This window comes from Camelina sativa, chromosome 17 (assembly GCF_030686135.1).
Source record: "Camelina sativa cultivar CO46 ecotype springtype chromosome 17, ASM3068613v1".
NCBI lineage: Eukaryota > Viridiplantae > Streptophyta > Magnoliopsida > Brassicales > Brassicaceae > Camelina > Camelina sativa.
In genome coordinates this window covers 35,801,743-35,823,957 of record NC_141896.1, presented here as the reverse complement: position 1 = coordinate 35,823,957, position 22,215 = coordinate 35,801,743, and the positions used below count along the sequence as shown (strand labels likewise).

The window sequence follows — 22,215 nt, the reverse complement described above, 5'->3', positions numbered from 1 at the left end:
CGCTAACTATTAATCGTAGATCCGAACACAACAGGAAAGAAAAAAATTATGTGTGAGATTTGAATTTTTAATTGCATATTCCTAAACACAATATACCTAACTATTTTAAGAAGAAAGAAAGGAAGGCAAAGGTTGAGGTCGCACTCATAGAAGAGGAAGGAGAAATGGCGGAGGCTGTCTCAGCCTTACTCCTCATGGGGAGAGGAGATCAATCCATGAATTCCACAAACTCTCTAGCTTATACACAGTCTACATTAATTAATTTAATACAAGGACGAAGATGATTCATCGGTCACATTTCTTCTTCCACCTTGTCGATTTATCGCATTCAGTCCCAACTCACAGAAAGATGTTTCTAACCCATCCAACTTAAACACTTATATGTTCTTCTCTACAGGAAGGACGAATTCAGGAGCCAGCGGAAGGAACAAGCAAGAACTTTGCCTTTTAAACTCCTTAGTGATCGAAACAACTACTCGGAGTTAACAAGATATTCACGGAGAAGGAGAGTTGGGAGCGTATTTTTAAATAAGGAAAGGCGATTAAAAGGCGATTAGGGTTTCTTGTGTTCCTATCAAGTATGGTGCCGTCGGCGGTTTCCCCGAGCCGTCTTCCGGTGGTGGGAGGGGGTGACAAGGAGGGGAGTCACGGGGAAGGGATCTCTGAGAAGGGTGTGGAGGTCTCGTCGGAGGGAAGTCAAGTGCAAAAGGGTTCAAAGGCAGTGTCGTCCTCGCTGCAGCCTGTGGCGGGGGTTCTCAATGGAAAGCGATCCTTTCTACAGGCTGCTCAAAAGCGTATGTTTACTAAGCAAAAGTTTCAAGTTGTGGAGGTTGATGGTAAGGAGAAGGTTGTAGTCCCGCGGGAGGTTTTTGAGGATGCTAAACCTCTGTGGGAGGATTTTGTGGTGGGGAAATTTGTTAACGCAAAGGCTCCTCATGTCGGTAAGATTCACATGATAGTGAATAAGATCTGGAGGCTTGGAGATAAAACATCGTTGATTGACGTTTTTGCTGTGAATGAGTTTACGGTTAAGTTTCGTGTGCGAAGTGAGGGCATGCGACATAGGGTTTTAAATCGAGGCATGTGGAACATTGCGGATCTGCCCATGATTGTTTCTAAATGGTCCCCTTTTACTGAAGAGGCTCAACCAGTTATGAAATCTGTTCCATTATGGGTCACTCTCAAGAATGTTCCACCCACTTTGTTTACAGAGAAGGGCTTGGAGTTTCTTGCAAGTGCAGTAGGGGAGCCGATTCGATTGCATTCCAACACCAAAACGTGTGTGAGTTTTGACGAGGCACAAGTCATGGTGAACGCGGACCTGACAAAGGAGTTGCCACGGGAGTACATCGTCTCGGGTGAGGAAGAGGGCGAACTTGAAACTGTAGTTTTATACAGCTATCCTCAGCTCCCACCTCGGTGTTCTAACTGTCAGAGATGGGGACATCTTCGCACTACGTGTTTGTCCCCTGGGGTTTCTCCCCCTCCGCAAACTCAATCAGTGACCCCTGCAATAGGGACTACTGAACCACAATCTTCTGATTCCCCTCCGGCTCTCGCCTCTGAGATTTCACAGGTGGTGCCTCCGGCTCTTGTCTCTGAGAGTTTGATGGTGGTGCCTCCGGTTCTTGGCTCTGGGAGTTCGTTAGTGGAGACTCAGGGTGTTACTAATCAGGATTCAGGGGAAGCAAACTTGACGGATGTATGGATTACACCGAAATCGGCTGGTAGGATCAGTCCTAGTAAGCGGCAGGAGAAGTCGGAGCTAGGTGATGGTTCTTTGTTAAAAAACTCTTACTCTGTTCTTAGGGAGGAGGTTGCTCAGCAGAAGGCTGGGGTCTCTGCTCAACAGTCTGCGGAGGAGGTTCCAAAGGCTCCACTCCAACATTCTAGGGTTGTTTCAACGCAGAGTGCACAGCCGGAGGTGCAGATCCGGACCTATTTGCATCGGGGCACAAAAACAGCTAAGAAGAACGAGTCAATCTTCTAGGACTAATCCCGGAGATCAGAGTAAGAAGCCTCCCCTAAAGCATTGATGTCAGGTTTCTGTTGGAATGTTCGTGGTCTAAATAAATCTTCAAAACATTCCGTAATAAAACAGTGGTTGGAGGGTAGTAAGTTGCAGTTTGGTTGTTTGCTTGAGACAAGGGTGAGGGAACATAAGGCTTTACGGTTAGGGAGTCGTTTGTTCCCTGGTTGGTCTATCCTGAAAAATTATGAACATAATGGGGGGGGGGTCGCATTTGGATTCTGTGGAAGGATACGGTGCGGTTGGATCCTTTTTATAAGAGTGAACAGGTAATCACTTGTTCAGTGAAACTTTCGGATCAAAGAGAGGAGTTCTTTTGCTCCTTTGTCTATGCTTTGAATACTGTTGAGGCTAGGAAGGTCTTATGGGAGGAGCTTAGGGCTCATCATGACTCTCCTATTATCAATAATAAGCCTTGGTTGGTTCTTGGGGATTTTAATGAAACCTTGGACATGGCAGAACACTCTAAGGTGGATACTAATCCAATAATTTCTGCGGGTATGCGGGATTTCCAAGCAGTCGTGAACTATTGCTCTCTCTCTGACATGTCTTTCCACGGTCCTCTCTTCACATGGTGCAACAAGCAAGACGCTGATCTAATTCATAAAAAGTTGGATCGGGTGATGATTAATGATGCATGGATGCGGTCTTTCCCGCATGCTTATAGTGTGTTTTCGGCTAGAGGTTGTTCTGATCATTTGCATAGTCAGGTTATGCTTCAGGGGGATGTCGTCAGTCAAGCTAGAAGGCGTAAGCCTTTTAAGTTTGTGAACCTAATGACTGAGATGGAGGAGCTTAGGCCACTGGTTGCTAGTTACTGGCAGGATACTCAACCCCTGTTCTTGTCAACTTCTACACTGTTTCGATTCTCTAAAAAACTGAAGAGTTTGAAACCGGCTCTACGCTCCTTGGCAAAGACTCGGTTAGGGAATCTTGTGCGTAAGACTAAAGAGGCTTTTGATATTTTATGCAGGAAACAACAAGCAAACTCGACTTCTCCATCTCCTCTGGCGATGGCGGAGGAGAATGCAGCTTATAAGAGGTGGGACTTTCTGGCAGGTTTGGAAGAGAAGTACCTTAAGCAGAAGTCTAAGCTGCATTGGTTAAAGGTTGGTGACAAGAACAATAAAGCATTCCATAGAGCAGCTACTCTGCGAGTAGTCTCTAACACTATTAAGGAGATTCAAGATTCCAGCGGTCGTGTGGTTGCGAATGAGGTTGACATAAAAGCCGAGGCTGAACGGTACTTTCGAGATTTCTTACAGACGATCCCGGTTGGGTTTGAGGGGACTACAGTGGAAGAGATGGAACTTTTGTTGCCATTCCGGTGTTCTAGTCTTGAGCAGCACGTTTTAACTAGGGAGGTCTCTGGTGAGGAGATCAAAAAGGTTCTTTTTGCCATGCCTAGTGATAAATCACCAGGACCAGATGGTTTCACCTCGGAGTTCTACAAAGCTTCATGGGAGATATTGGGTTCGGAGTTTGTGTTAGCAGTTCAATCTTTTTCGCTAAAGGTTTTCTCTCTAAAGGTATCAATTCAACCATCCTTGCGTTGATTCCTAAGCAAGTTTCTGCCACGACAATGAAGGACTATCGCCCAATTTCATGTTGTAATGTGCTCTGTAAAGTCATTTCCAAGATCATTGCAAATTGACTTAAGAGGGTTCTCCCGAAATTCATCTCTAGCAACCAGTCAGCTTTCGTGCAGGACCGGTTGTTAATAGAGAACGTGTTGTTGGCTATGGAACTTGTTAAAGATTACCATAAGGATTCCATATCGGGACGTTGTGCGATCAAGGTGGATATCTCCAAAGCGTTTGACTCTGTTCAGTGGTCCTTTCTCTCGAAGGTCCTCACAGCAATGCAGTTTCCCCCATTGTTTATCCATTGGATCATGCTTTGTGTCACCACTGCTTCTTTTTCAGTCCAGGTTAATGGTGAGCTCGCTGGTTTCTTCAGGAGTTCTAGGGGGCTTCGTCAGGGTTGCTTGCTGTCTCCCTACCTGTTTGTAATCTGCATGGACGTGCTTTCCAAATTACTTGACAAGGCCGCGGGTCAACACTTGTTTGGTTATCATCCTCGTTGCCGGAATCTCGGTCTCACCCATCTTAGTTTCGCTGATGATATCATGGTTCTTTCTAATGGTAAAACTCGCTCTATTGAGGGCATTGTTGAGGTTTTCACTCAGTTTGCGAAACTGTCTGGTTTAGCAATAAGCATGGAAAAATCAACCCTTTATTTGGCTGGGGACATAGCATCTTGTCCGGATCCTGTTTCTATCCCATTTGCCATCGGTACGCTGCCGGTTCGTTATTTGGGGCTTCTCTTAGTAACAAAGCGTCTTACCACTATAGATTGCTCCCCGTTATTGGAGCAGATTTGGAAACGGATAGGTTCCTGGACGGCTCGGTACCTCTCTTTTGTAGGACGTTTTAACTTGATATCTTCGGTTTTGTGGAGTGTTTGTAATTTTTGGATGGGAGCTTATCAGTTGCCTGGTGAGTGTTTGGAAGAGATTAACTCCATGTGTTCTGCTTTTCTCTGGTCGGGGGTGGAGATGAGTGTGCGGAAAGCTAAGGTATCTTGGGAAGCGGTTTGTCGTCCAAAACATGAGGGTGGGTTGGGACTGAGGTCGCTTCATGAGGCAAATGTTGTATGTTGTCTCAAACTGATATGGAGAGTTGTTTCGAATGGTGATTCTCTTTGGGTGAAATGGGTTCGTGGGACTTTATTACGCCAAGCTTCCTTTTGGTCGGTCAAACCTACAACTAGCCTGGGTTCTTGGATCTGGACTAAGCTTCTAAAGTATCGTGATCTCGCAAAAACTTTTTGTAAAGTTGAGGTGGGAAATGGGGAACAAACGTTTTTCTGGTTCGATAACTGGTCCACTATGGGTGCGCTTGTTGATGTTGCTGGCGAGAGAGGAGTTATTGATATGGGGATCAGTTGGCAGAGCTCTGTGGCGGCAGTGTGGTCTTCTCGGAGACGGCGAAGACACCGATCGGATCATCTCAATGCAATTGAGGATGCTCTATTTCTGCAGTGGCAACAACGTAAACAATGTCATGATAAGGTGCTCTGGCGAGGCCGTAATGATGTGTTTCGGCAAAAATTCTCCACCCGGGATACCTGGAACCATATCCGAACGATGTCAGCTACGGTTACATGGAATAGGGGTGTCTGGTTTGGCCATGCCACGCCTAAGTTCTCGTTCTGTGCATGGTTGGCTGCTCTGGATCGTTTATCAACGGGTGTTCGTATGATTGCGTGGAATGGGACGGCTGCAAGTACTTGTGTGCTCTGTAACACCACCATGGAGACTCAGGATCACCTCTTTTTTAGCTGTGACTTTGTATCTCCTATATGGTCTGCTCTCGCGAAGGGGCTATTGAAAGCTAGGTTCACCACTGATTGGATCCCCTTCTTGGTTTTCTATCTCAGTCGAACTTGCCACTGGTGGAGGGATTTCTCATCCGCTATGTATTCCAGGTGGTTATCTATACGGTTTGGAGGGAACGTAATGGGCGGAGGCATGGGGAGACGCCGAAATCTGCTGATGTTCTTATTCAGTGGGTTGATCGGCAAGTACGAGATCAGCTTCTTGCTATTGGTTTCATGGGGGATAGACGATATGATGAGGCATTTCAATTGTGGATTCAATCTAGAATTTCAACCTAAATGATGTAACTGTTTGTTCTCAGCTGTTCTCTTTTAAAAAACTGTTGCAGGAGTTGTAAAAACGTTTTATTTTTCTTTTGAATATAATTTAATACTAGATTCAAAAAAAAAGAAACAACTACTCTATGGTTTCTGACGGTCCAAGTCCAACACAACCAAATGTACCTTATGCGAACAAATTGAACAGTCTAGAGAAACGAAATTTGGTAAATGTATTTTGAACTTCACTCTTTTTGAAAGATGCTACAAAAAGAAGTTATTATTTTTTCTTTTTTTAATCAGATAAACCAAACAAACGGTTTTCTTTAGTATAGGGACTAGGGAGGCTTTGGCACTAAAAAAAGCAACTAAAAGAAGAAACAATAGAAATTGACATTCTATTAATCGTCATCATCACCTTTACATAATGTTAATCATTTCATTTCTTTAAAAGCCTTCCAATACACATCACAAGAATAAAAGTACCAAAGAATATATAAAAGAGAACCTTCCTAAACATTTACACAAAAACTACATATATATAAATAAAAATAATAATAATTAACAACAAACAAATATTGAATAATTTATTTACACACACTGACTGACGCACATAACCAATTTTTATATATAACCATAAATACGAACAGATCACGGTAATGATTCATGACTGTAAAGAGGCAACGAGGAGAGCAGAGCCAATGCTAGAACCATCTTCCATGGCTTTAACGACTACGTATTGACTCACCTCTTCTCCTAATATCTCAACCAGAGCTTCTTCCATGTATTCCCTAAACATGACATAGTTCATGTACAAACCTCCTTCTACTGCAACAACTGTTCTTTTCTGCATTTGGATTTCGCTTCTGCTTCTCCCGCTCGTGATTCCTCCGCTTCCATCTCTCCCTATCTTCTTCAATATTCCTGCAATTCCTGCTGCTGCTAGCCTCCCTGCTCTTCGTGTTACCACGTCGCATATTTTCACCACTAGTTTTCTAACCTTCAATGGGACATCTGATACCTGTTTTGTTCATTCATAACAAGTTTTATTACATTTTCTACCTCCAAGTTCCATAAAAAGCGCAATAATAGTTAACATGTTAACTTACCCCCAAGTCTTTCAAGACTCTTGCTACTTCTTGTAGCTCAGGTGTGTCATCTTCATGCATCGCTGAGACTGAATTTGTACTGAGAGACAAAAGTATTCAAAATTAGACGTTATGGTAAACAGTAAACAGTACCGAAAGATAGAAGATACTTGATGTGAGATCAAATTAGACAACAATCAGATGTAAAGATGACATGTACCTTAGAACGTAAGGGTCAGATAATACGGACGTAGTGGGTCCAAAGACATCAGACTCTTGTGACATGCGAAGAATTACTCTACGAACAATGTCACCCAGATACATTCCTGATATCATCTTCTCAAATCCCTATAATAAAAAAAAACCCCAAAAGATCTTAATGCTAATTGGTTCCCCTGATAATAACAACTCATGGTGCAATACAAAACATGAAAAAGAGGGAAAGCAACGCAATGAATACCATATCATTTGAATTCGAACTCTCTGCATCCAAGTCAATGTCATATGAAGTTCTAGGCAGATGAGAGGACCAAAAATTACCCCACTCCATATTGACTACCTGAAAATTAAGAAAGAACGAATCTTTTACATTTATTTCTCTGGGATCTAAAGCATGATAGCTGGTTTCTTAAAATAGACGACGAAATAGTTTTTAGTACCATGCTTCCAGAAGTTGTAAGCAGACCCTGACACTTGATTATGGCATCAGTTCGTTCCAAGTAACATGCATTACTACCCGTCCCAAATACAACTGCTACAACCGTGTCTGGATCATGATAATATCCAAGTGACAGGGCTCCAACAGTATCATTCACCTGCTCAAACGAGGACAAAGAAATCAGAACCAAGCATCATTTCATAAGAATTTCTCGCAGCAGCTACATAGACATTCTGATTGGAGTTCTGCAAAGGCGTATTAGTAAAAGAGGTAAGAAAAAGAAATATGTTGCAGTGACAAAGCACTTACAAGAGCCGCAACATGCATATTTAGGCCTCTTCGGTCCAGCGCTCCTTGAAGACATTCAGCTATGTCTTTCCCAACCTAAAACAGTAAGGCATATACAATCATATTACTGTTTAGCTTATGCTGTACTCACACCAAATTCCAAGAGGTGAATTACATTGCCACAAAATCATAACACAGCTAATAGTTAAGCTAAAGGTCATCCACTCTTGTTAACCCAAGAGCACTCTCAGGACATCAGATAGAATTTTGATAGTAGAGAGAGAGTAATTCTATCAAGTTGGTACGAGTTGAGATTATTCTTAAAATTAACAAAAAAATATTTTAAAGACAACCACAGTTGCAAAGAATATAAGAAGTAATGTAAGTGTCATAAGACTAACCATTTCACTAATCTCAAAACCTTTGGTCCATTTGATTAGAACTCCTGAAGAAATAGAAGTATGCTTTACAGGAAATGAAAACGTAAATGCAAGTTCCCTCTTAACCCCTTGTGAAATGGACCCGTTTTCTTCCTTTTCGATAAACCTTTCCAAGGAGAAGGCGAGAAAGTTGAAAAGAACCTGCAATCATGTGAACAACAGATCAACAGAGACTAAATTAACTGGTTTACATTATACATAACAAGCAAGGACGAGTAAAATAATAAGCAAAAATAGTCACCTCGCTAGTGCTGTTCATCAGATGTGAAGGTATTGGATGTCGTTCAACATCTTGAACATCTAGATAGGACCTTTGAGCACCGAGATGAACTCTTAAGATCCTAAAATAAGTGCCACCGAGGTGAAGTGCATAATAAGTTCCTTTCTCCCTCCTGAAACAAAAGCAGTCAGTCAGTGCAATCCAACACACAACTGCAATGATTGGATGTAAACTATTTGAACAAACAGACTAGTTGTGACAATGATGAGTCTAGAAACAAAAAAAAAAAAGAAATGAAATACGTTTCCTCAAAGAAAAAAGAGAGAATCCAATGGCTACAAATATGAAGAAACCAGTTCATTTTCCTTTGAGCAGTAGCAATCTAGTAGATAGGAACAAGATACCAAAGTAAAGGTAAGAGATAAGAGAGAAGGAAAAGAAAAAGAGAAGTCCTGAGAACAGAATCAAAGGATCTGTTTTTTTTTTTTTTGCACAAAATGGTACCCACTGACACTTCTTTAATTCCCTGGCTCGCTCCAACTAAAGCTCAAACACGAAAGACCCTTAAGAGCCACCACGACAAGGAAGGAGCAAGTGATTGTAATATATATAAGAATCAAGTAACAAAAACATTCTATTTTACAACATTTAGCAAACAGTAAAATTAAGGACTTTGGTGGGATCATGCAATGTAGAGAAGAAACAAGAAGAGAACAGAAAGAAAGGATTAAACTTTCACACATTACTCAAATCAAAGTTAAGCATGAAATCCCTAAAAAGCTTACCCAGTGGGCAAAACATGGACGAAAGTGAGGAGCATTTTAAGCTTAGAGCCACCTTCAGAAGCCAAACCAGCGTGCATCTCGACAGCCATAGCATCAACAACTTGTCTCAACCTAGCAACGGGAGTATCACAATCATCCTCCAACTCTTTCAAAATCTCAACCACAGTCCTCCATTTCCTCCTACTCTTCATTCTCCTCCCAACCATCATCGCCGCAACTGAACAAGCCGCCACAACCGCAACAGCCGCAAACGCAACCGCCACTTTCCCCATCACAACCAAAATAAAAACAGAACCCAAAAAAAAAAAAAACAATCTCTCTCTCTCTGAGGCGCTTTATTTTCTTTTTACTTACTCCAATAATAAAGAAGAGTTCAGAAACAGCGAACAACAACGCCTATTAGAAAACCCTATACGAGTCTCTTCCACCAACATCTTCATCATCATCATCATCATCATCATCAACTACTACTTTTTTATTTTAACTTTTTTTTTTCTCTCATAGACTTTTTTTTTTTTTTTGTTCCGCCGCCTTACTAACTGAGCTGTCACTGCTCCACCTGTAAACTAACCACCTCGATTTCGATAAGTGTTTTTCCACCGGTAACCTCCGGCGAAGGCTCAAAAAGACTCTCGAGTTTCTCAACGGCGGTGAAGTGACGATTAAAATAAATACGAAGTGAGAGAGAGAGAGAGAGATTTATGGATTTCGGCAGAGACAAAAGCGGAAGGAGAGAGAGAGAGAAGAGAGACTTGGAAAGCGAACTTGTGATTATATATTTATTCACATATATATATATATATGGGCGTAATTACAATAACATACCCTCCTCTCGTCTTTTTTAGATGTCGACGGTTTCGTTTTTTTTTTCTTTTTCATTTCCCTCAATTAATTATCCTTTTAAATTAATTAATTAAAAGAAAAATTATCATTATCTTTTAATAATATTGCCGACAGTTTTTATAAAAAAAATATAATGTGAGTAAAGAGAATTTTGAAATAAACATTTTCACTAATTTTTCTGATAAAACTTTTTAAAAATTGTTTACAAAAATATTATTTGGATGGGAGTGAAAATAGTTAACTAAGCTTCTTTGTCAACCTAATTGTAAACTAAAAAAACAAAACAAAACAACTTTTTCCTTACTAATTTTGTTTGAAAAAATTATAACATTCGTATATATATAGAAAAAGAGGAATTTGAAGTTTTTTTTTTTGGTCAATTATTGACTCCACTCTAAACTAAACTATCAACGATGTTCTCTATATCTATATGGTCACCGAAAGTGAATAAAAATTATACGACCGCATAAGAAAAAATTAATTAGCATTTCTACCCTCTCGATTTCTTTAATATTACCGTCGTGCCCAGTCTTCTCTCTTTTTTTTTTTACTTTAATCACACTTTTAAGGTCAGTTACAAAATATAGGGAGATTACCAAACGTTAACTAAATTACATTAAAATAAAAATAAAAATAAAGTAGTAGTAAAAAAGAGTAAACTTCGTTTGACCTTTGACCGGGTCGATTTAGTGAAGAAGACTCTCTGCTTTGATTTGAATTAAAAAAAATTCAACGGCGTGCTCTTTTTGCCGTTGGGGGAGAGAATCTCTCACCAAATTATTTAATAATTAGAAGCATTCTTAACCATCGAATAATTTTTTAATTTTTAATAAAAACGGTCCATTGAGATCAAATTATTGATAATGACTCGTGGCTAAACCTTGTCCAATAAAATAAACCCTTCATGTATAGGGCTTCAATTGTAATATTCCACCTTCTTTTTGTGCCATGCCCTACATTTTTAAGCCAACTTGGCAAATTTTATTTTCGCATTGGCTTTATTATTTTCTGCCAGCCATTATTGCTATTTTTCGTCATTTATTTAACTTAATTCAATTCACATAACAACAAAGTAAATTAAAAGCCGTTTTAGTAACAGTACGGTTAAAAAAATTAAGCATACAAACCATCGGAGACATGTTTACGTATTTAATTTTTTTTTTACAAATTTGATTAAACTACTGTGTTAAACAAAATATTCCAGAATAATTGTAGTTTTTTTTTCAAAAATATAAAACTATGTACTACAGTATATAGTAGTTAAAAAAGTTCGTATAAATATATTAAAGTGTAATAATTAAAATAGAAATTCGAATGTCCTTTTGGTTTATGAATGTGGCGAACAGCCGCATAAAAGCTGGCAATTTTAATTTTACATTATAGTTATTTTACTTATTTATATGCCATTTTTTAAAAAGAAATGTTTTTATTGTTGGGAAATTAAAAAGAAACAAAAATCTACAAAGGTGAGGGACAAACAGCGTCAGAGCCCATGAAAACGCACGTTGCGATTTAAGAAGAAAGAAAGAAAAAAAAAAAAAAAGAGAAGAAGAAAGAAAAAAAAAATTCGCTCTTCCCCAGTTTGACAGCTCACTGCCACTCAGCCATAGGACCTACACGTTTCGGTGTTATTTACCATTTTGACCCCTCGTGTGTGGGGGTCTAGTCTAGTCCTATTAATAATAACCCTAGAGGTTCTCCGCGTTTTGGTTTCTCAGATTGTGGTCACGTGACTTGACACGTCACCTGCTTACCCTTCGCTGACGCTACGCTTTCTTCTTCTTCTTCTTCTTTTTTTCTCATTTCCGCCACCAAACTTCTTTTATTCTTTTCTTTTTTCCCCATCTAATTTAATTTCGCATTTATTAAGTTTATGTGATTACATTTAATTTTTTGTACACTTTTTTGAATAATTTGATTTCATATATTTAATACTTCAAACACCGTATAAATACGAATACGACTTATCTTGTCTGGATGTATATAACTTCAAGTCTAAAAAAAAAAAAAAAATTAATAATCCATTTCTTCATTTAGACCCATGCATTTATAAGACCCACCTATTTTTCCTTACTGGGCTGGAAAAAGCCCAAATAATATATCCCGTTCAAATTCTGACACGTAATCAATTGCCACGTCATCGCCTACGATAGAACTGCTAAAGAGATGAGGCGAGTGAGTGAGAGAGGGAGAGAGACGGAGAATGGCTCGAGCTCTGCTGCTGCAACCGTACAGAGCTACGATACGAGCAGCTTCGTCTAGCGAAACGAAATACGACGGCGTTCCGGAGGTTAAGTTCTCTGATCCTACCCGGAATTATCGGGTATTGGTTTTGGGTGGAACGGGTCGGGTCGGCGGGTCTACTGCTACTGCTCTTTCTAAGCTATGTCCCAAGCAGCTTCAGATCGTCGTCGGTGGACGCAACAGGTTTGCCAGAAAATAAACAAAGTGTCGAAGAAGTTGAAAATTCATTGTGTTTGAGATACCTATTTCTTTGTGCTGATGAATCATACTCTGTGCGCAGAGATAAGGGTGAAGCAATGGTGACTAAGCTTGGAGAGAATTCTGAGTTTGCTCAAGTGGATATCAATGACGCTAAGATGCTTGAGACTACTTTAAGAGGTTTGTTTCAGTCAAAATTTGTTGTATATGCTTGAGTTTCAATATGAATTTGGATAATTGGATGAGATTTTGGGATTGAATTGAGACAATTGGATGAGATTTTGGGATTGAATTGAGACTGCTGGATGAATTTAGACAAGTTCAGGATTTTGTTTTTTGATTTTTGGCATTTGAAGTTTCTTATTTGAGTATTCACCGTGAAATGTGGGAATGCAGACGTTGATCTTGTAGTCCATGCGGCTGGACCTTTTCAGCAAGCTCCTCGATGCACTGTTCTTGAAGCTGCCATAAAGACCAAGGTGAGGATAAGGTAATAAAAAAGCCATTTTCTAATGTCACCAACCTTTACCTTGTTTGAAATGCATGAGAAGTATACTCCTGCTTGGTTTGAGTTTAGGAAATGAGTCTTACAGATATTTTTTTTGTGTGGTTTATATCTGAAACGGAACAGACTGCATATGTCGATGTTTGTGACGACACAAGCTATGCTTTCCGTGCAAAATCTCTTCAGGCTGAGGCAATTGCTGCGAATGTTTCCGCGATAACAACAGCTGGAATATATCCAGGAGTTAGCAATGGTGTTATATCTGAACACAACACATGTCCCTTTTAGCTTGGTTTTGTTTGATGTTGCAATAATTTAACATGTTTAACTTTCTTATAGTCATGGCGGCAGAACTGGTTGCTGCAGCAATAAGCGAAGACAAAGGGAAGCCAGAGAAATTGAGGTTACACAACAAACTTTCTTAGATTTTTCTCATCGTAATCCATAAGTGTAACTATAGTTTTCATATTGCAAAAATATTTTCCTTTGTATTTCAATCAACGTTTTCGTTTCTCGCTATGTCATATCAGGTTCTCTTATTACACAGCAGGCACTGGCGGTGCAGGTCCTACAATATTAGCAACCAGTTTTCTACTTCTCGGTGAAGAAGTTACTGCATATAAACAAGGCAGGTGTTATAGGACTTCAAACTTTTCGAAATTAAAACATATTACACTTTCAGAAATTTTCTCAGCCTTGTATTGTGGGACTTTTGATCAGGAGAGAAGGTGAAACTAAGACCCTACAGTGGAGTGATGAACGTAGATTTTGGAAAAGGCATTCGGAAAAGAGACGTTTATCTTTTGTAAGTCCCTCCTCCATACTAAAAGCTCCATTGACATCCCTGAACAAAATTGCTTAGAACAGTAGTTGTTTTCAGGAATTTGCCAGAAGTTAGATCAACTCATGAAGTTCTTGGAGTGCCAACTGTCAGTGCTCGATTCGGCACAGCTCCTTTCTTCTGGAATTGGGGAATGGAGATTATGACAAAAGTCTTACCACCGGTATCATACTCGGACCTTACCTGATTCAATGGTTACATAATCGAGGATGATAATCACATCTCCTTCCTGTAATCAAATTGCCATGCTTCTCTTGCACGCTGCAGGAGGTCCTTAGAGACAAGACCAAAGTCCAACAAATGGTAGAGCTGTTCGACCCTGTCGTTAGAGCCTTGGATGGCTTTGCTGGAGAGCGTGTCTCGATGAGGGTAAGTGAAAAACAGAGAATTTCAAAATAATTTGCCGCAGTTATTTTGGTTACTCGTTGTTACTTATGTTAAACTCTTTGGGAAGGTTGATTTGGAGTGCTCGGATGGACGGACCACAGTTGGGTTATTTAGTCATAAATCACTATCTGTGTGAGTCTCCTTAACAAATCTTATATTTGCATATATATACGTATATGTAAAGCTATGTACTGTATCAGAACTAAAATATCTTGGGTTTATAGATCTGTTGGAGTTTCAACCGCGGCTTTTGTCCTAGCAATGCTGGAAGGAAGCACACAACCAGGGGTTTGGTTTCCAGAAGAGGTCTCTCTACATTCGCAAATCGACCTCAAGGTTATTTTTGTTTACAATGAAAAATAATTTTAAAGTGTTGTTCTACAGCCTCAAGGGATTGCAGTAGAGGCAAGGGAGGTTCTTCTCAAACGTGCTTCACAAGGAACATTCAATTTCATATTGAACAAGTGAGCCATTTTTCCTCCTTTTTTGCAGATATCGATTCTTTATCTCCTCTATTTTAATTTAATAATGTATTTTCATGGGGTTCTTTTGATTTAAAGGCCACCCTGGATGGTAGAAACCGTGCCAAAGGAGGTGGTTTTAGGGATATACGTATGAGTTCAATCGAGGAAGAAGAAACATAGATGATCACTGATACTTTACTTTGTAAACCTGTAAACCAAATTACTTCTGATATGTATACTCGTACAGATATATATATTTGCATCAGAAATGTATAATGAAAAACAGAAAAAAAAAAAAAAAAAAAAAAACACTTTGAGATGACAAAATCTTGTTGAAACAACCATATAAATCAATGAAGAGAATAATTTACAGGTGAAATGAAGAGTAAAAGATCCAGGAAGCTCTTTTCTTGTACTATACGTTCAATAAAGTCCCAACATTTTTAGTTCCATCACATGACTCTGGTCAAGCTCAGGAACATTCTTGCAGTCGCGGTCTTCCACTATATATTCCTGATGTGATTTGACACAAAAAGAGTGTTGTGTACCAGAAAGCAATTACCCATGATCAAGGACAGAAAAGCTGCAAGAAAACTGACCTTTGTGAGTTCTTGTTTGGCAAGAACATGGTAATGCCGCTCGTTGATCCTTTGACCACATATAATGGCAATGAAGAACCCGTAAAGCAGTCCTACCAAGACAATGGCCAAAACTGCGACATAGAATAGACCATCATGTTCATTAACGCTCAGTGATTCAGCACAAAGATAGTTCTGATCGACTCTTAAGGCCTAGTGACTGAGCGATTATGTCCATGAAACTATAGAAAACGAAAATAGTTGTACCAGCCAATGTGTAGAACCCATAAGGATGTTCCTCATAACCAAACATTTCTCGTAGTTCTTCACCATAGAACTTGTATACTAGTAACCCCAAGAATGCTACGATCTGTTGATACAAGAAGCCTTTGTTCTTTAGTATAAATGCATTCACTAAGCATCACTTGTAACATTCAATCCAAATTCACATGTAAACTGATATGGCAATTATAGCTATGGATTTGCATTCTCATGATTGAATTAATCCTATAAAAGAGTGGGATGGATAACATTACAGAAGAAGATGTAGAAACACTATATTCTCACAAGGAAACAGGTCATGTACCATCTGGACAGAAATGAAGATGAAGGCATGATCTCTAGCAACCAGCAGCTGAAATCTCAATCTCAACCACCATCTATCAGCAGGCACATTGGCTCGAAGTTTAAAGAAGGCTCTACACTCTGTACAATGCGAAAATGCAAAACCTTCCTGAAAACATATTGCACACACAGAGGAAAATAATAAACCAGCTTCAGCACACCCCAAATCTTGGAAACAAAACACATTTCATAAGCAAAGTAAACCATTGTTGATTCAAAACCTCATCTACCCCCACTAATTTACCTTGGTGGAACGCCAGTTATCGAGACAAGATCTGTGAACGTGCTTCTGAGTACCTTTACAATTACAGGGAGCAATCAGATCTTCCCCTGCAATCAACAAAAGTCTACTCATTTCTCTATAATCATCCTCAGAGATCAGGGATTGCCTTTAGTTATTATTATACCTCCAACATCAAGGCAAATCCGACATTGTGGCTGATCTCCAGAAACGAGAAGTGTAGTTTCGTCGTCATCATCACTCTCAGCTATCTCTGAAACTTGTCCTTCCTCCAAAACACGACCCCTTCTCTCAAATGCTACGATTTCGTTGGAGGATGTGGTTGATTCGTCGAATAAAACATGTTCCTTCTTCCTATCATCATTATCAATCATCACTAAGCTCTAATTGCATCTCTCGAACATACTAAAAGAGCTCCAACCTGTGAACACGAGCGAAATCAACAGAGCATCAGAAAACTCGATCTAGGGTTCCAATAGAAATCACCCCCCAAAAAAAAAAACATTACAAAAATCGAAACTTACACGAATTCAACCAATTCTCGAGAACTTGATTCCAAACCAAGCATTGCTATTTTTTGCAGACTAAAGAAGAAGCTGTGGTGTAAACACTATGTGTTAGTCTACTCGATCCATCAGTATATGTGTTGAATACAAACAGAGACGAAGAAGAGAAGATCTTTTTTGAGGTTTGAGAGCGAAGAAAGAAAGAAAGAAGAGATTGGGAATTGTCAAAAACGATGGCGATGAAAATTCTCAAGGGTAAAATTGGAATTTCCTAACAACATGTGGAGGGCACGTGACACATCATCACTCGTTACCTTTGATCTCTGTGTTTCAGTTCATCATCGTCTTCATTGTTAACTTCGCAGACTTGTTTGGGTCAACACAACACAGATCAGAATCTGAGGTTTTTGTCCGAGAAGAAGAAGAAGAAGATGGCGGAGACTGTACATTCTCCGATCGTTACTTACGCATCGATGCTTTCGCTTCTCGCCTTCTGTCCACCTTTCGTCATTCTCCTGTAATGCTCTCTTACTCTCTACTTCTCAGATCAGACTCGCCACGCTTCTTCATCTCCTTAATTCGCATCCTGAATTTGATTGCTCATATCTTTAAATCTTAGGAATCATTTGAAACTTCGATTAGTTTAGTAAAAGCGATTCACAATGATTCTTTTTTGAAAAAGTATTCACAGTGATTCTTTCTCGTAAAAAGTCTTGTTTCAAGGTTTTAATTCTTTTAGTACCCGTAGAGTCACATGCTCATACAGTTATGGACTTCGTTATCCAGATTAAGCAACATGCGTAGATTTGAAGCTACAAAAAGTCATAATCTATTTGGGGAATTGTAGTTATTATGATTTATTATTATTCTATTTGTTTCTACTTCTCTGTTTTTGGAACTTAGTTCGCTCCATTATGATTATCTGAGTGAGTATTTAAGTAATGGAGACTAGTTTCATTTCGTTATGATGCAGATGGTACACAATGGTTCATCAGGATGGTTCTGTTACTAAGACCTTTGGCTACTTTTGGGAGAATGGAGTACAAGGACTCATCGATATATGGCCAAGACCTTCTATGATTGCTTGGAAAATAATTTTCTGCTATGGTGCATTTGAAGCTGCTCTTCAGCTTCTTCTGCCTGGTAGAAGAGTTGAGGGTCCAATTTCTCCATCCGGAAACAGACCAGTTTACAAGGTACTGAATATGGAGTTACATAAGTTCAGTTAGCCTTGTGTGGTGGAAGTTGATTTGGATTAACAATTGTGCGGTTCTGTTCTTGCAGGCCAATGGTTTGGCTGCTTACTTTGTTACACTAGCCACCTATCTTGGTCTTTGGTGGTAAGCAATGTTTTAAATCTTTTTGATGACTTTGGTATGGATTAAGTTTAGAGACTTTACACTTACATTGCGTTATTCAGGTTTGGGATCTTCAACCCTGCAATTGTGTATGATCACTTGGGTGAAATATTTTCGGCACTAATATTCGGAAGCCTCATATTTTGTGTCTTGTTGTACATAAAAGTAAGTGGTCTCTGTCATGAATGGTGTGTTCCTTGTTTTTCTTACTCTCTACTATTGCAATATTTGACCTCTGTTGTTTCTAAAACTTGTTCTTTTCCTTGTACAGGGTCATGTTGCACCTTCATCAAGTGACTCTGGTTCATGTGGTAACCTAATTATTGACTTCTATTGGGTGAGTTATTTCTGCTGATCAGATTTTCATTCTTCTGAAATTACTCTTTGGAATTTATTTGAGGAACTCATGTGTTGCCAATATTAGCCATCTCCTCACAAATTTCTTGCCTCTTTACTCAACATTTGGAGGTCAAGCTTTACTAAAGTTCCACATTTAGTAGACCTGTAAACGTCAATGTTTTTAGCGGTATTTGTTCATTGAATTGACTATATGCAAGGGAAATAGTTTTCTGTGAAATGTGAATATCGTCTTGAATGTCCATAGATGAAGAGGGACAAGAAAAAAGTGTGTAGTAGTTTTTAACTTATGATAACCCTCTCAAGTTTAGATCTTCTCTCACAATCTACTCTTTGTGTCCTGCGTATCATTATCATAACCTAAATTTGTGGCATTCTTTTTCTCAATGTATTCTTTGCGTTGTGTTGTGCTTTGCAGGGCATGGAGTTGTATCCACGAATTGGTAAGAACTTTGATATCAAGGTTTTTACTAATTGTAGATTCGGAATGATGTCTTGGGCAGTTCTTGCAGTCACGTACTGCATAAAACAGGTACGTCTTTTTCGTAAACACCGGAGTTCCACATAACCTGGCCAGCGAGCTTCACCTCTTTCTAATTTGTGGTTCCTATGCTTATCTTATCCAGTATGAAATAAATGGGAAAGTATCTGACTCAATGCTGGTTAACACCATACTGATGCTGGTATATGTCACAAAATTCTTCTGGTGGGAAGCTGGTTATTGGAACACCATGGACATTGCACATGACCGAGGTATGCATCTGGTATAAGTATAAATTTTTATCATCATCATCATCATCTTCATAAAAGGTACAAGGAAAGAAGCCAGTTGCAACAAACTAGAGTTTCTTTACTATAAGGCCAGAAGTACCTTGTCGGTTCTGTTTATATTGCAAATGCAACAGCATTTATCCGGATTCTTATTTCCATCTTAAAATCACGGAAATCTAACACTTCCCATGCTTTGTAATTTGTGATTTTCAGCTGGATTCTATATTTGCTGGGGTTGTCTAGTGTGGGTGCCTTCTGTGTACACCTCTCCAGGCATGTACCTTGTGAACCACCCTGTCGAACTTGGAACTCAGGTGCAAAAAGTTTAACTTTTATAGCGGAGTATAGAGAATGATATACGTGAGAAATAACCTTTGATTGTTAATCGAATGAGATTCCTTTATGATACCACTTTCATAGGGTTAGGAAAACAAGAAAGGTTAAGCTAAATGTGGCAATCTCAAGTCTCAACGTTAGTGTTTCCTAAAGTATTCAGATTTCTAGGAATTGCACTTTAATTCTTGTAATTAAATTACCGTGTATATTTCATTACAGTAGAGACAGGAATTATAGTATATAGAATGTCTATTATATGCTTAAATCATTCCATGCTATGGCTCATGAATCTAGTTGTGAGAAGTCAACCTTTGTAGTAGAATAAAGCTGTTTATGAAAACACTATTGACCCTATAATTGTTGACACGTTGTTATTGCATATCTCTGTCTCTAAGACTTCACCATATCTGTCTTTGGTTGCAGTTGGCAATATACATTCTCGTTGCAGGAATTCTTTGCATTTACATAAACTACGACTGTGATAGACAAAGGCAAGAGTTCAGAAGGACAAATGGGAAATGTTCAGTTTGGGGCAGAGCCCCGTCAAAGGTGTGATCATAATAAAGCCCCAACTAGCTCAGTGAACTTAGCTTTATTCCTTTTCAATGTGTATAAATATCTCTTGGCCTCTCGGTTTGTTGCAGATCGTGGCGTCATATACTACAACATCTGGTGAAACTAAATCTAGTCTTCTCTTAACCTCTGGATGGTAAGATTATTCTACTGTAACAACAACTTCCTTATTCTACTATTACACTGTAACAACAATTGATAAGACGTTGTTCATCACCAATGGCTTTGACTGTGCAGGTGGGGATTGGCGCGTCATTTCCATTATGTTCCTGAGATCTTAAGTGCTTTCTTCTGGACTGTACCAGCTCTCTTCGATAACGTAAAATCCTTCTCCATCTATTTGCTATATTATATCTTGCAAGTGAGACACAATTAACACAGAAAACATAATTTTTTTCAAACCAGTTCTTGGCATACTTCTACGTCATATTCCTCACCATTCTTCTGTTCGATCGAGCTAAGAGAGACGATGACCGATGCAGATCAAAGTAAGCAAAAAATCTGAATGATTTATTTACACATCCTCTTTGATCTTTGCTTTGATTTGCTGACCATATATCTGGTTTCTGTCTTTTTAATTTGTTTTGGTAAAAAGGTATGGGAAATATTGGAAGCTGTATTGTGAGAAAGTCAAATACAGGATCATTCCGGGAATTTATTGATTGTAACGAAGTCTGCTCTCTCTTTTTTTTTACTACTTGTTTAGCTATTTCGAACCTTGGTATCATCAAAAGACCAAAAGCAGCAAATTGATGCGTTAGACATTCTTTTGCTGATTTGTATGCTAGGTTTTAAAATCTCTGTTTCTAGTTCTACGCCTATAAATTTCTCTAGATTAATTAAACTTACCCTGTCGTTTTAATTTTATACTACTGCTTTTTTTCATGCATCAAATAAGTTAATTCAACATCTAATTCATCGTCTATATATACCAATTCAACTTAAAGTAGTCCCTCATGCCACCGACTATAACTTTGATTAGTAGTTGCGGTTTTTTTCTTTTCTTTTGACGATGTAAGATTGACCAAGAGATGGAACGTAAGATTTATATTATAGTGGTACCGAGTTCGATGAGAGTTGCATCTTATAAAATACATGGATTGATGGGACTTCTTAAACCGTACTATAAAATACACGAAAACACATCTCACCGACTATCCTGTTATCAAGTTGACTGCATTTATTTAGGTTTGATCGGTAGTCGGTACTATGCATGATGTTAGAATCTACGATTCTACTATTGACACAGTTTCACAAACTTGTAGTTTTATGGTTGGATATATCATACGAGATCTTCCAAGCTCTTTCAATTTTTTTTTTCTATAATCATAAAACAAAAAGTCATCATTCTCTAATGTGTAGTCAAAATCAAGTTGAATTTTTCCTGTGTTTGTGAAGCATATTTTTCTCATTTTATACTGTTTTACTATTTTGATCAGATCAGGTACAGAACAGTAAATAATCTCATTCTTTTCTATAGAATCTCTTTCTCTGGTCAATGGTCTTCTAATTTAAAAAAAACTGCATAATGTTTTCTCAACACACACATACAGTAAAAAACAAAGAGAGAGGGAAAGGAGAGAAGAAGACAAAAACGTAGGCATTAAAAAGGAAGAAAAGGACAAAGAGAAAAGTAATGAAAAGACAATGAACATTTAAAGAAGACAGCCAAATCCCACACCCAAGCCTCATCTCGAAATATATTTGTTTATTAATTTTTTCCGAACAAAACAACAAAAACAAAAGAGATGGTTTTTGGGTTATATTTTGTCTTTGTTAGGGCGTGTTTGGACGTTTCCGTCTTCTCAGAATCAATATTTTTACCAAAACAGCTTTTTCTTTTGCCTTTAGACAAAATTACAGGTTATCAATATAGTCATGATTCCAAATCCACCTCATGTCATGACAAAAACCCATAAAAGTGGAGGTTCCAATCTCGAATACAGACATATATGTTGCATTCTTGTATGTATATATTTATAAGATGATTCCAAAATGTATAATGACAATTCAACTTCTTCTTCCTCCATAAGTAATAATACTTTTCCTTTTCTTTTTGGTAGTTTCTCTATATCAAGACAATTTAAGTTAGATAGATTTCAAGAAATTTCTAGGTGATACTTCCCCTATAATATTGATGACTCTAATGGTTTACAAATGGTAAAAAATCTAATTAACAAGAAATAAGAAATTAGCGAATGACCAAATTTTTTTTTTGCCTAGA

At 38.6% G+C, this 22,215-nt stretch overlaps 4 protein-coding genes and 1 pseudogene across 5 annotated transcripts; 3 read left to right on the top strand and 2 right to left on the bottom strand.

Annotated features, from left to right (window-relative positions):
* Nucleotides 1-580: 580 nt before the first annotated feature.
* LOC147924771 (uncharacterized) lies at nucleotides 581-5,707 on the top strand (annotated as a pseudogene).
* A 498-nt stretch (nucleotides 5,708-6,205) lies between these two features.
* LOC104758355 (hexokinase-3) lies at nucleotides 6,206-9,932 on the bottom strand. Its single transcript, XM_010481203.2, has 9 exons — nucleotides 9,166-9,932; nucleotides 8,402-8,552; nucleotides 8,122-8,301; nucleotides 7,742-7,816; nucleotides 7,434-7,589; nucleotides 7,235-7,333; nucleotides 6,995-7,122; nucleotides 6,796-6,874; nucleotides 6,206-6,707 (listed from the first exon to the last, which is right to left on the bottom strand). The coding sequence occupies exons 1-9, from the start codon at nucleotides 9,435-9,437 to the stop codon at nucleotides 6,351-6,353; spliced, it is 1,497 nt and encodes a 498-aa protein (XP_010479505.1). The 5' UTR covers nucleotides 9,438-9,932; the 3' UTR covers nucleotides 6,206-6,350.
* A 2,203-nt stretch (nucleotides 9,933-12,135) lies between these two features.
* LOC104758354 (uncharacterized) lies at nucleotides 12,136-14,974 on the top strand. 2 transcript variants are annotated; one of them, XM_010481202.2, is made up of 13 exons: nucleotides 12,136-12,435; nucleotides 12,533-12,630; nucleotides 12,847-12,929; nucleotides 13,082-13,208; nucleotides 13,295-13,358; nucleotides 13,486-13,583; nucleotides 13,676-13,760; nucleotides 13,836-13,959; nucleotides 14,064-14,165; nucleotides 14,251-14,315; nucleotides 14,408-14,489; nucleotides 14,568-14,647; nucleotides 14,744-14,974. In XM_010481202.2, exons 1-13 carry the CDS (start codon nucleotides 12,212-12,214, stop codon nucleotides 14,799-14,801), a joined length of 1,290 nt encoding a protein of 429 aa, XP_010479504.1. In that variant the 5' UTR covers nucleotides 12,136-12,211; the 3' UTR covers nucleotides 14,802-14,974. The 2 variants fall into 2 exon arrangements, with proteins under 2 accessions (XP_010479504.1, XP_087351074.1); XM_087494948.1 differs by having other exon boundaries at nucleotides 12,151-12,435; nucleotides 12,847-12,940.
* On the bottom strand, nucleotides 14,842-16,799 carry LOC104758353 (uncharacterized). The gene is made up of 7 exons (XM_010481201.3): nucleotides 16,615-16,799; nucleotides 16,257-16,511; nucleotides 16,094-16,179; nucleotides 15,812-15,958; nucleotides 15,493-15,595; nucleotides 15,247-15,359; nucleotides 14,842-15,160 (listed from the first exon to the last, which is right to left on the bottom strand). The coding sequence occupies exons 2-7, from the start codon at nucleotides 16,462-16,464 to the stop codon at nucleotides 15,071-15,073; spliced, it is 747 nt and encodes a 248-aa protein (XP_010479503.1). The 5' UTR covers nucleotides 16,465-16,511; nucleotides 16,615-16,799; the 3' UTR covers nucleotides 14,842-15,070.
* A 143-nt stretch (nucleotides 16,800-16,942) lies between these two features.
* Nucleotides 16,943-20,835, top strand: LOC104758352 (7-dehydrocholesterol reductase). The gene is made up of 13 exons (XM_010481200.2): nucleotides 16,943-17,113; nucleotides 17,570-17,792; nucleotides 17,881-17,936; nucleotides 18,017-18,119; nucleotides 18,226-18,291; nucleotides 18,730-18,843; nucleotides 18,938-19,064; nucleotides 19,296-19,396; nucleotides 19,842-19,967; nucleotides 20,063-20,127; nucleotides 20,229-20,310; nucleotides 20,397-20,479; nucleotides 20,587-20,835. Exons 1-13 carry the CDS (start codon nucleotides 17,028-17,030, stop codon nucleotides 20,651-20,653), a joined length of 1,299 nt encoding a protein of 432 aa, XP_010479502.1. The 5' UTR covers nucleotides 16,943-17,027; the 3' UTR covers nucleotides 20,654-20,835.
* The last annotated feature ends 1,380 nt before the right edge of the window (nucleotides 20,836-22,215 follow it).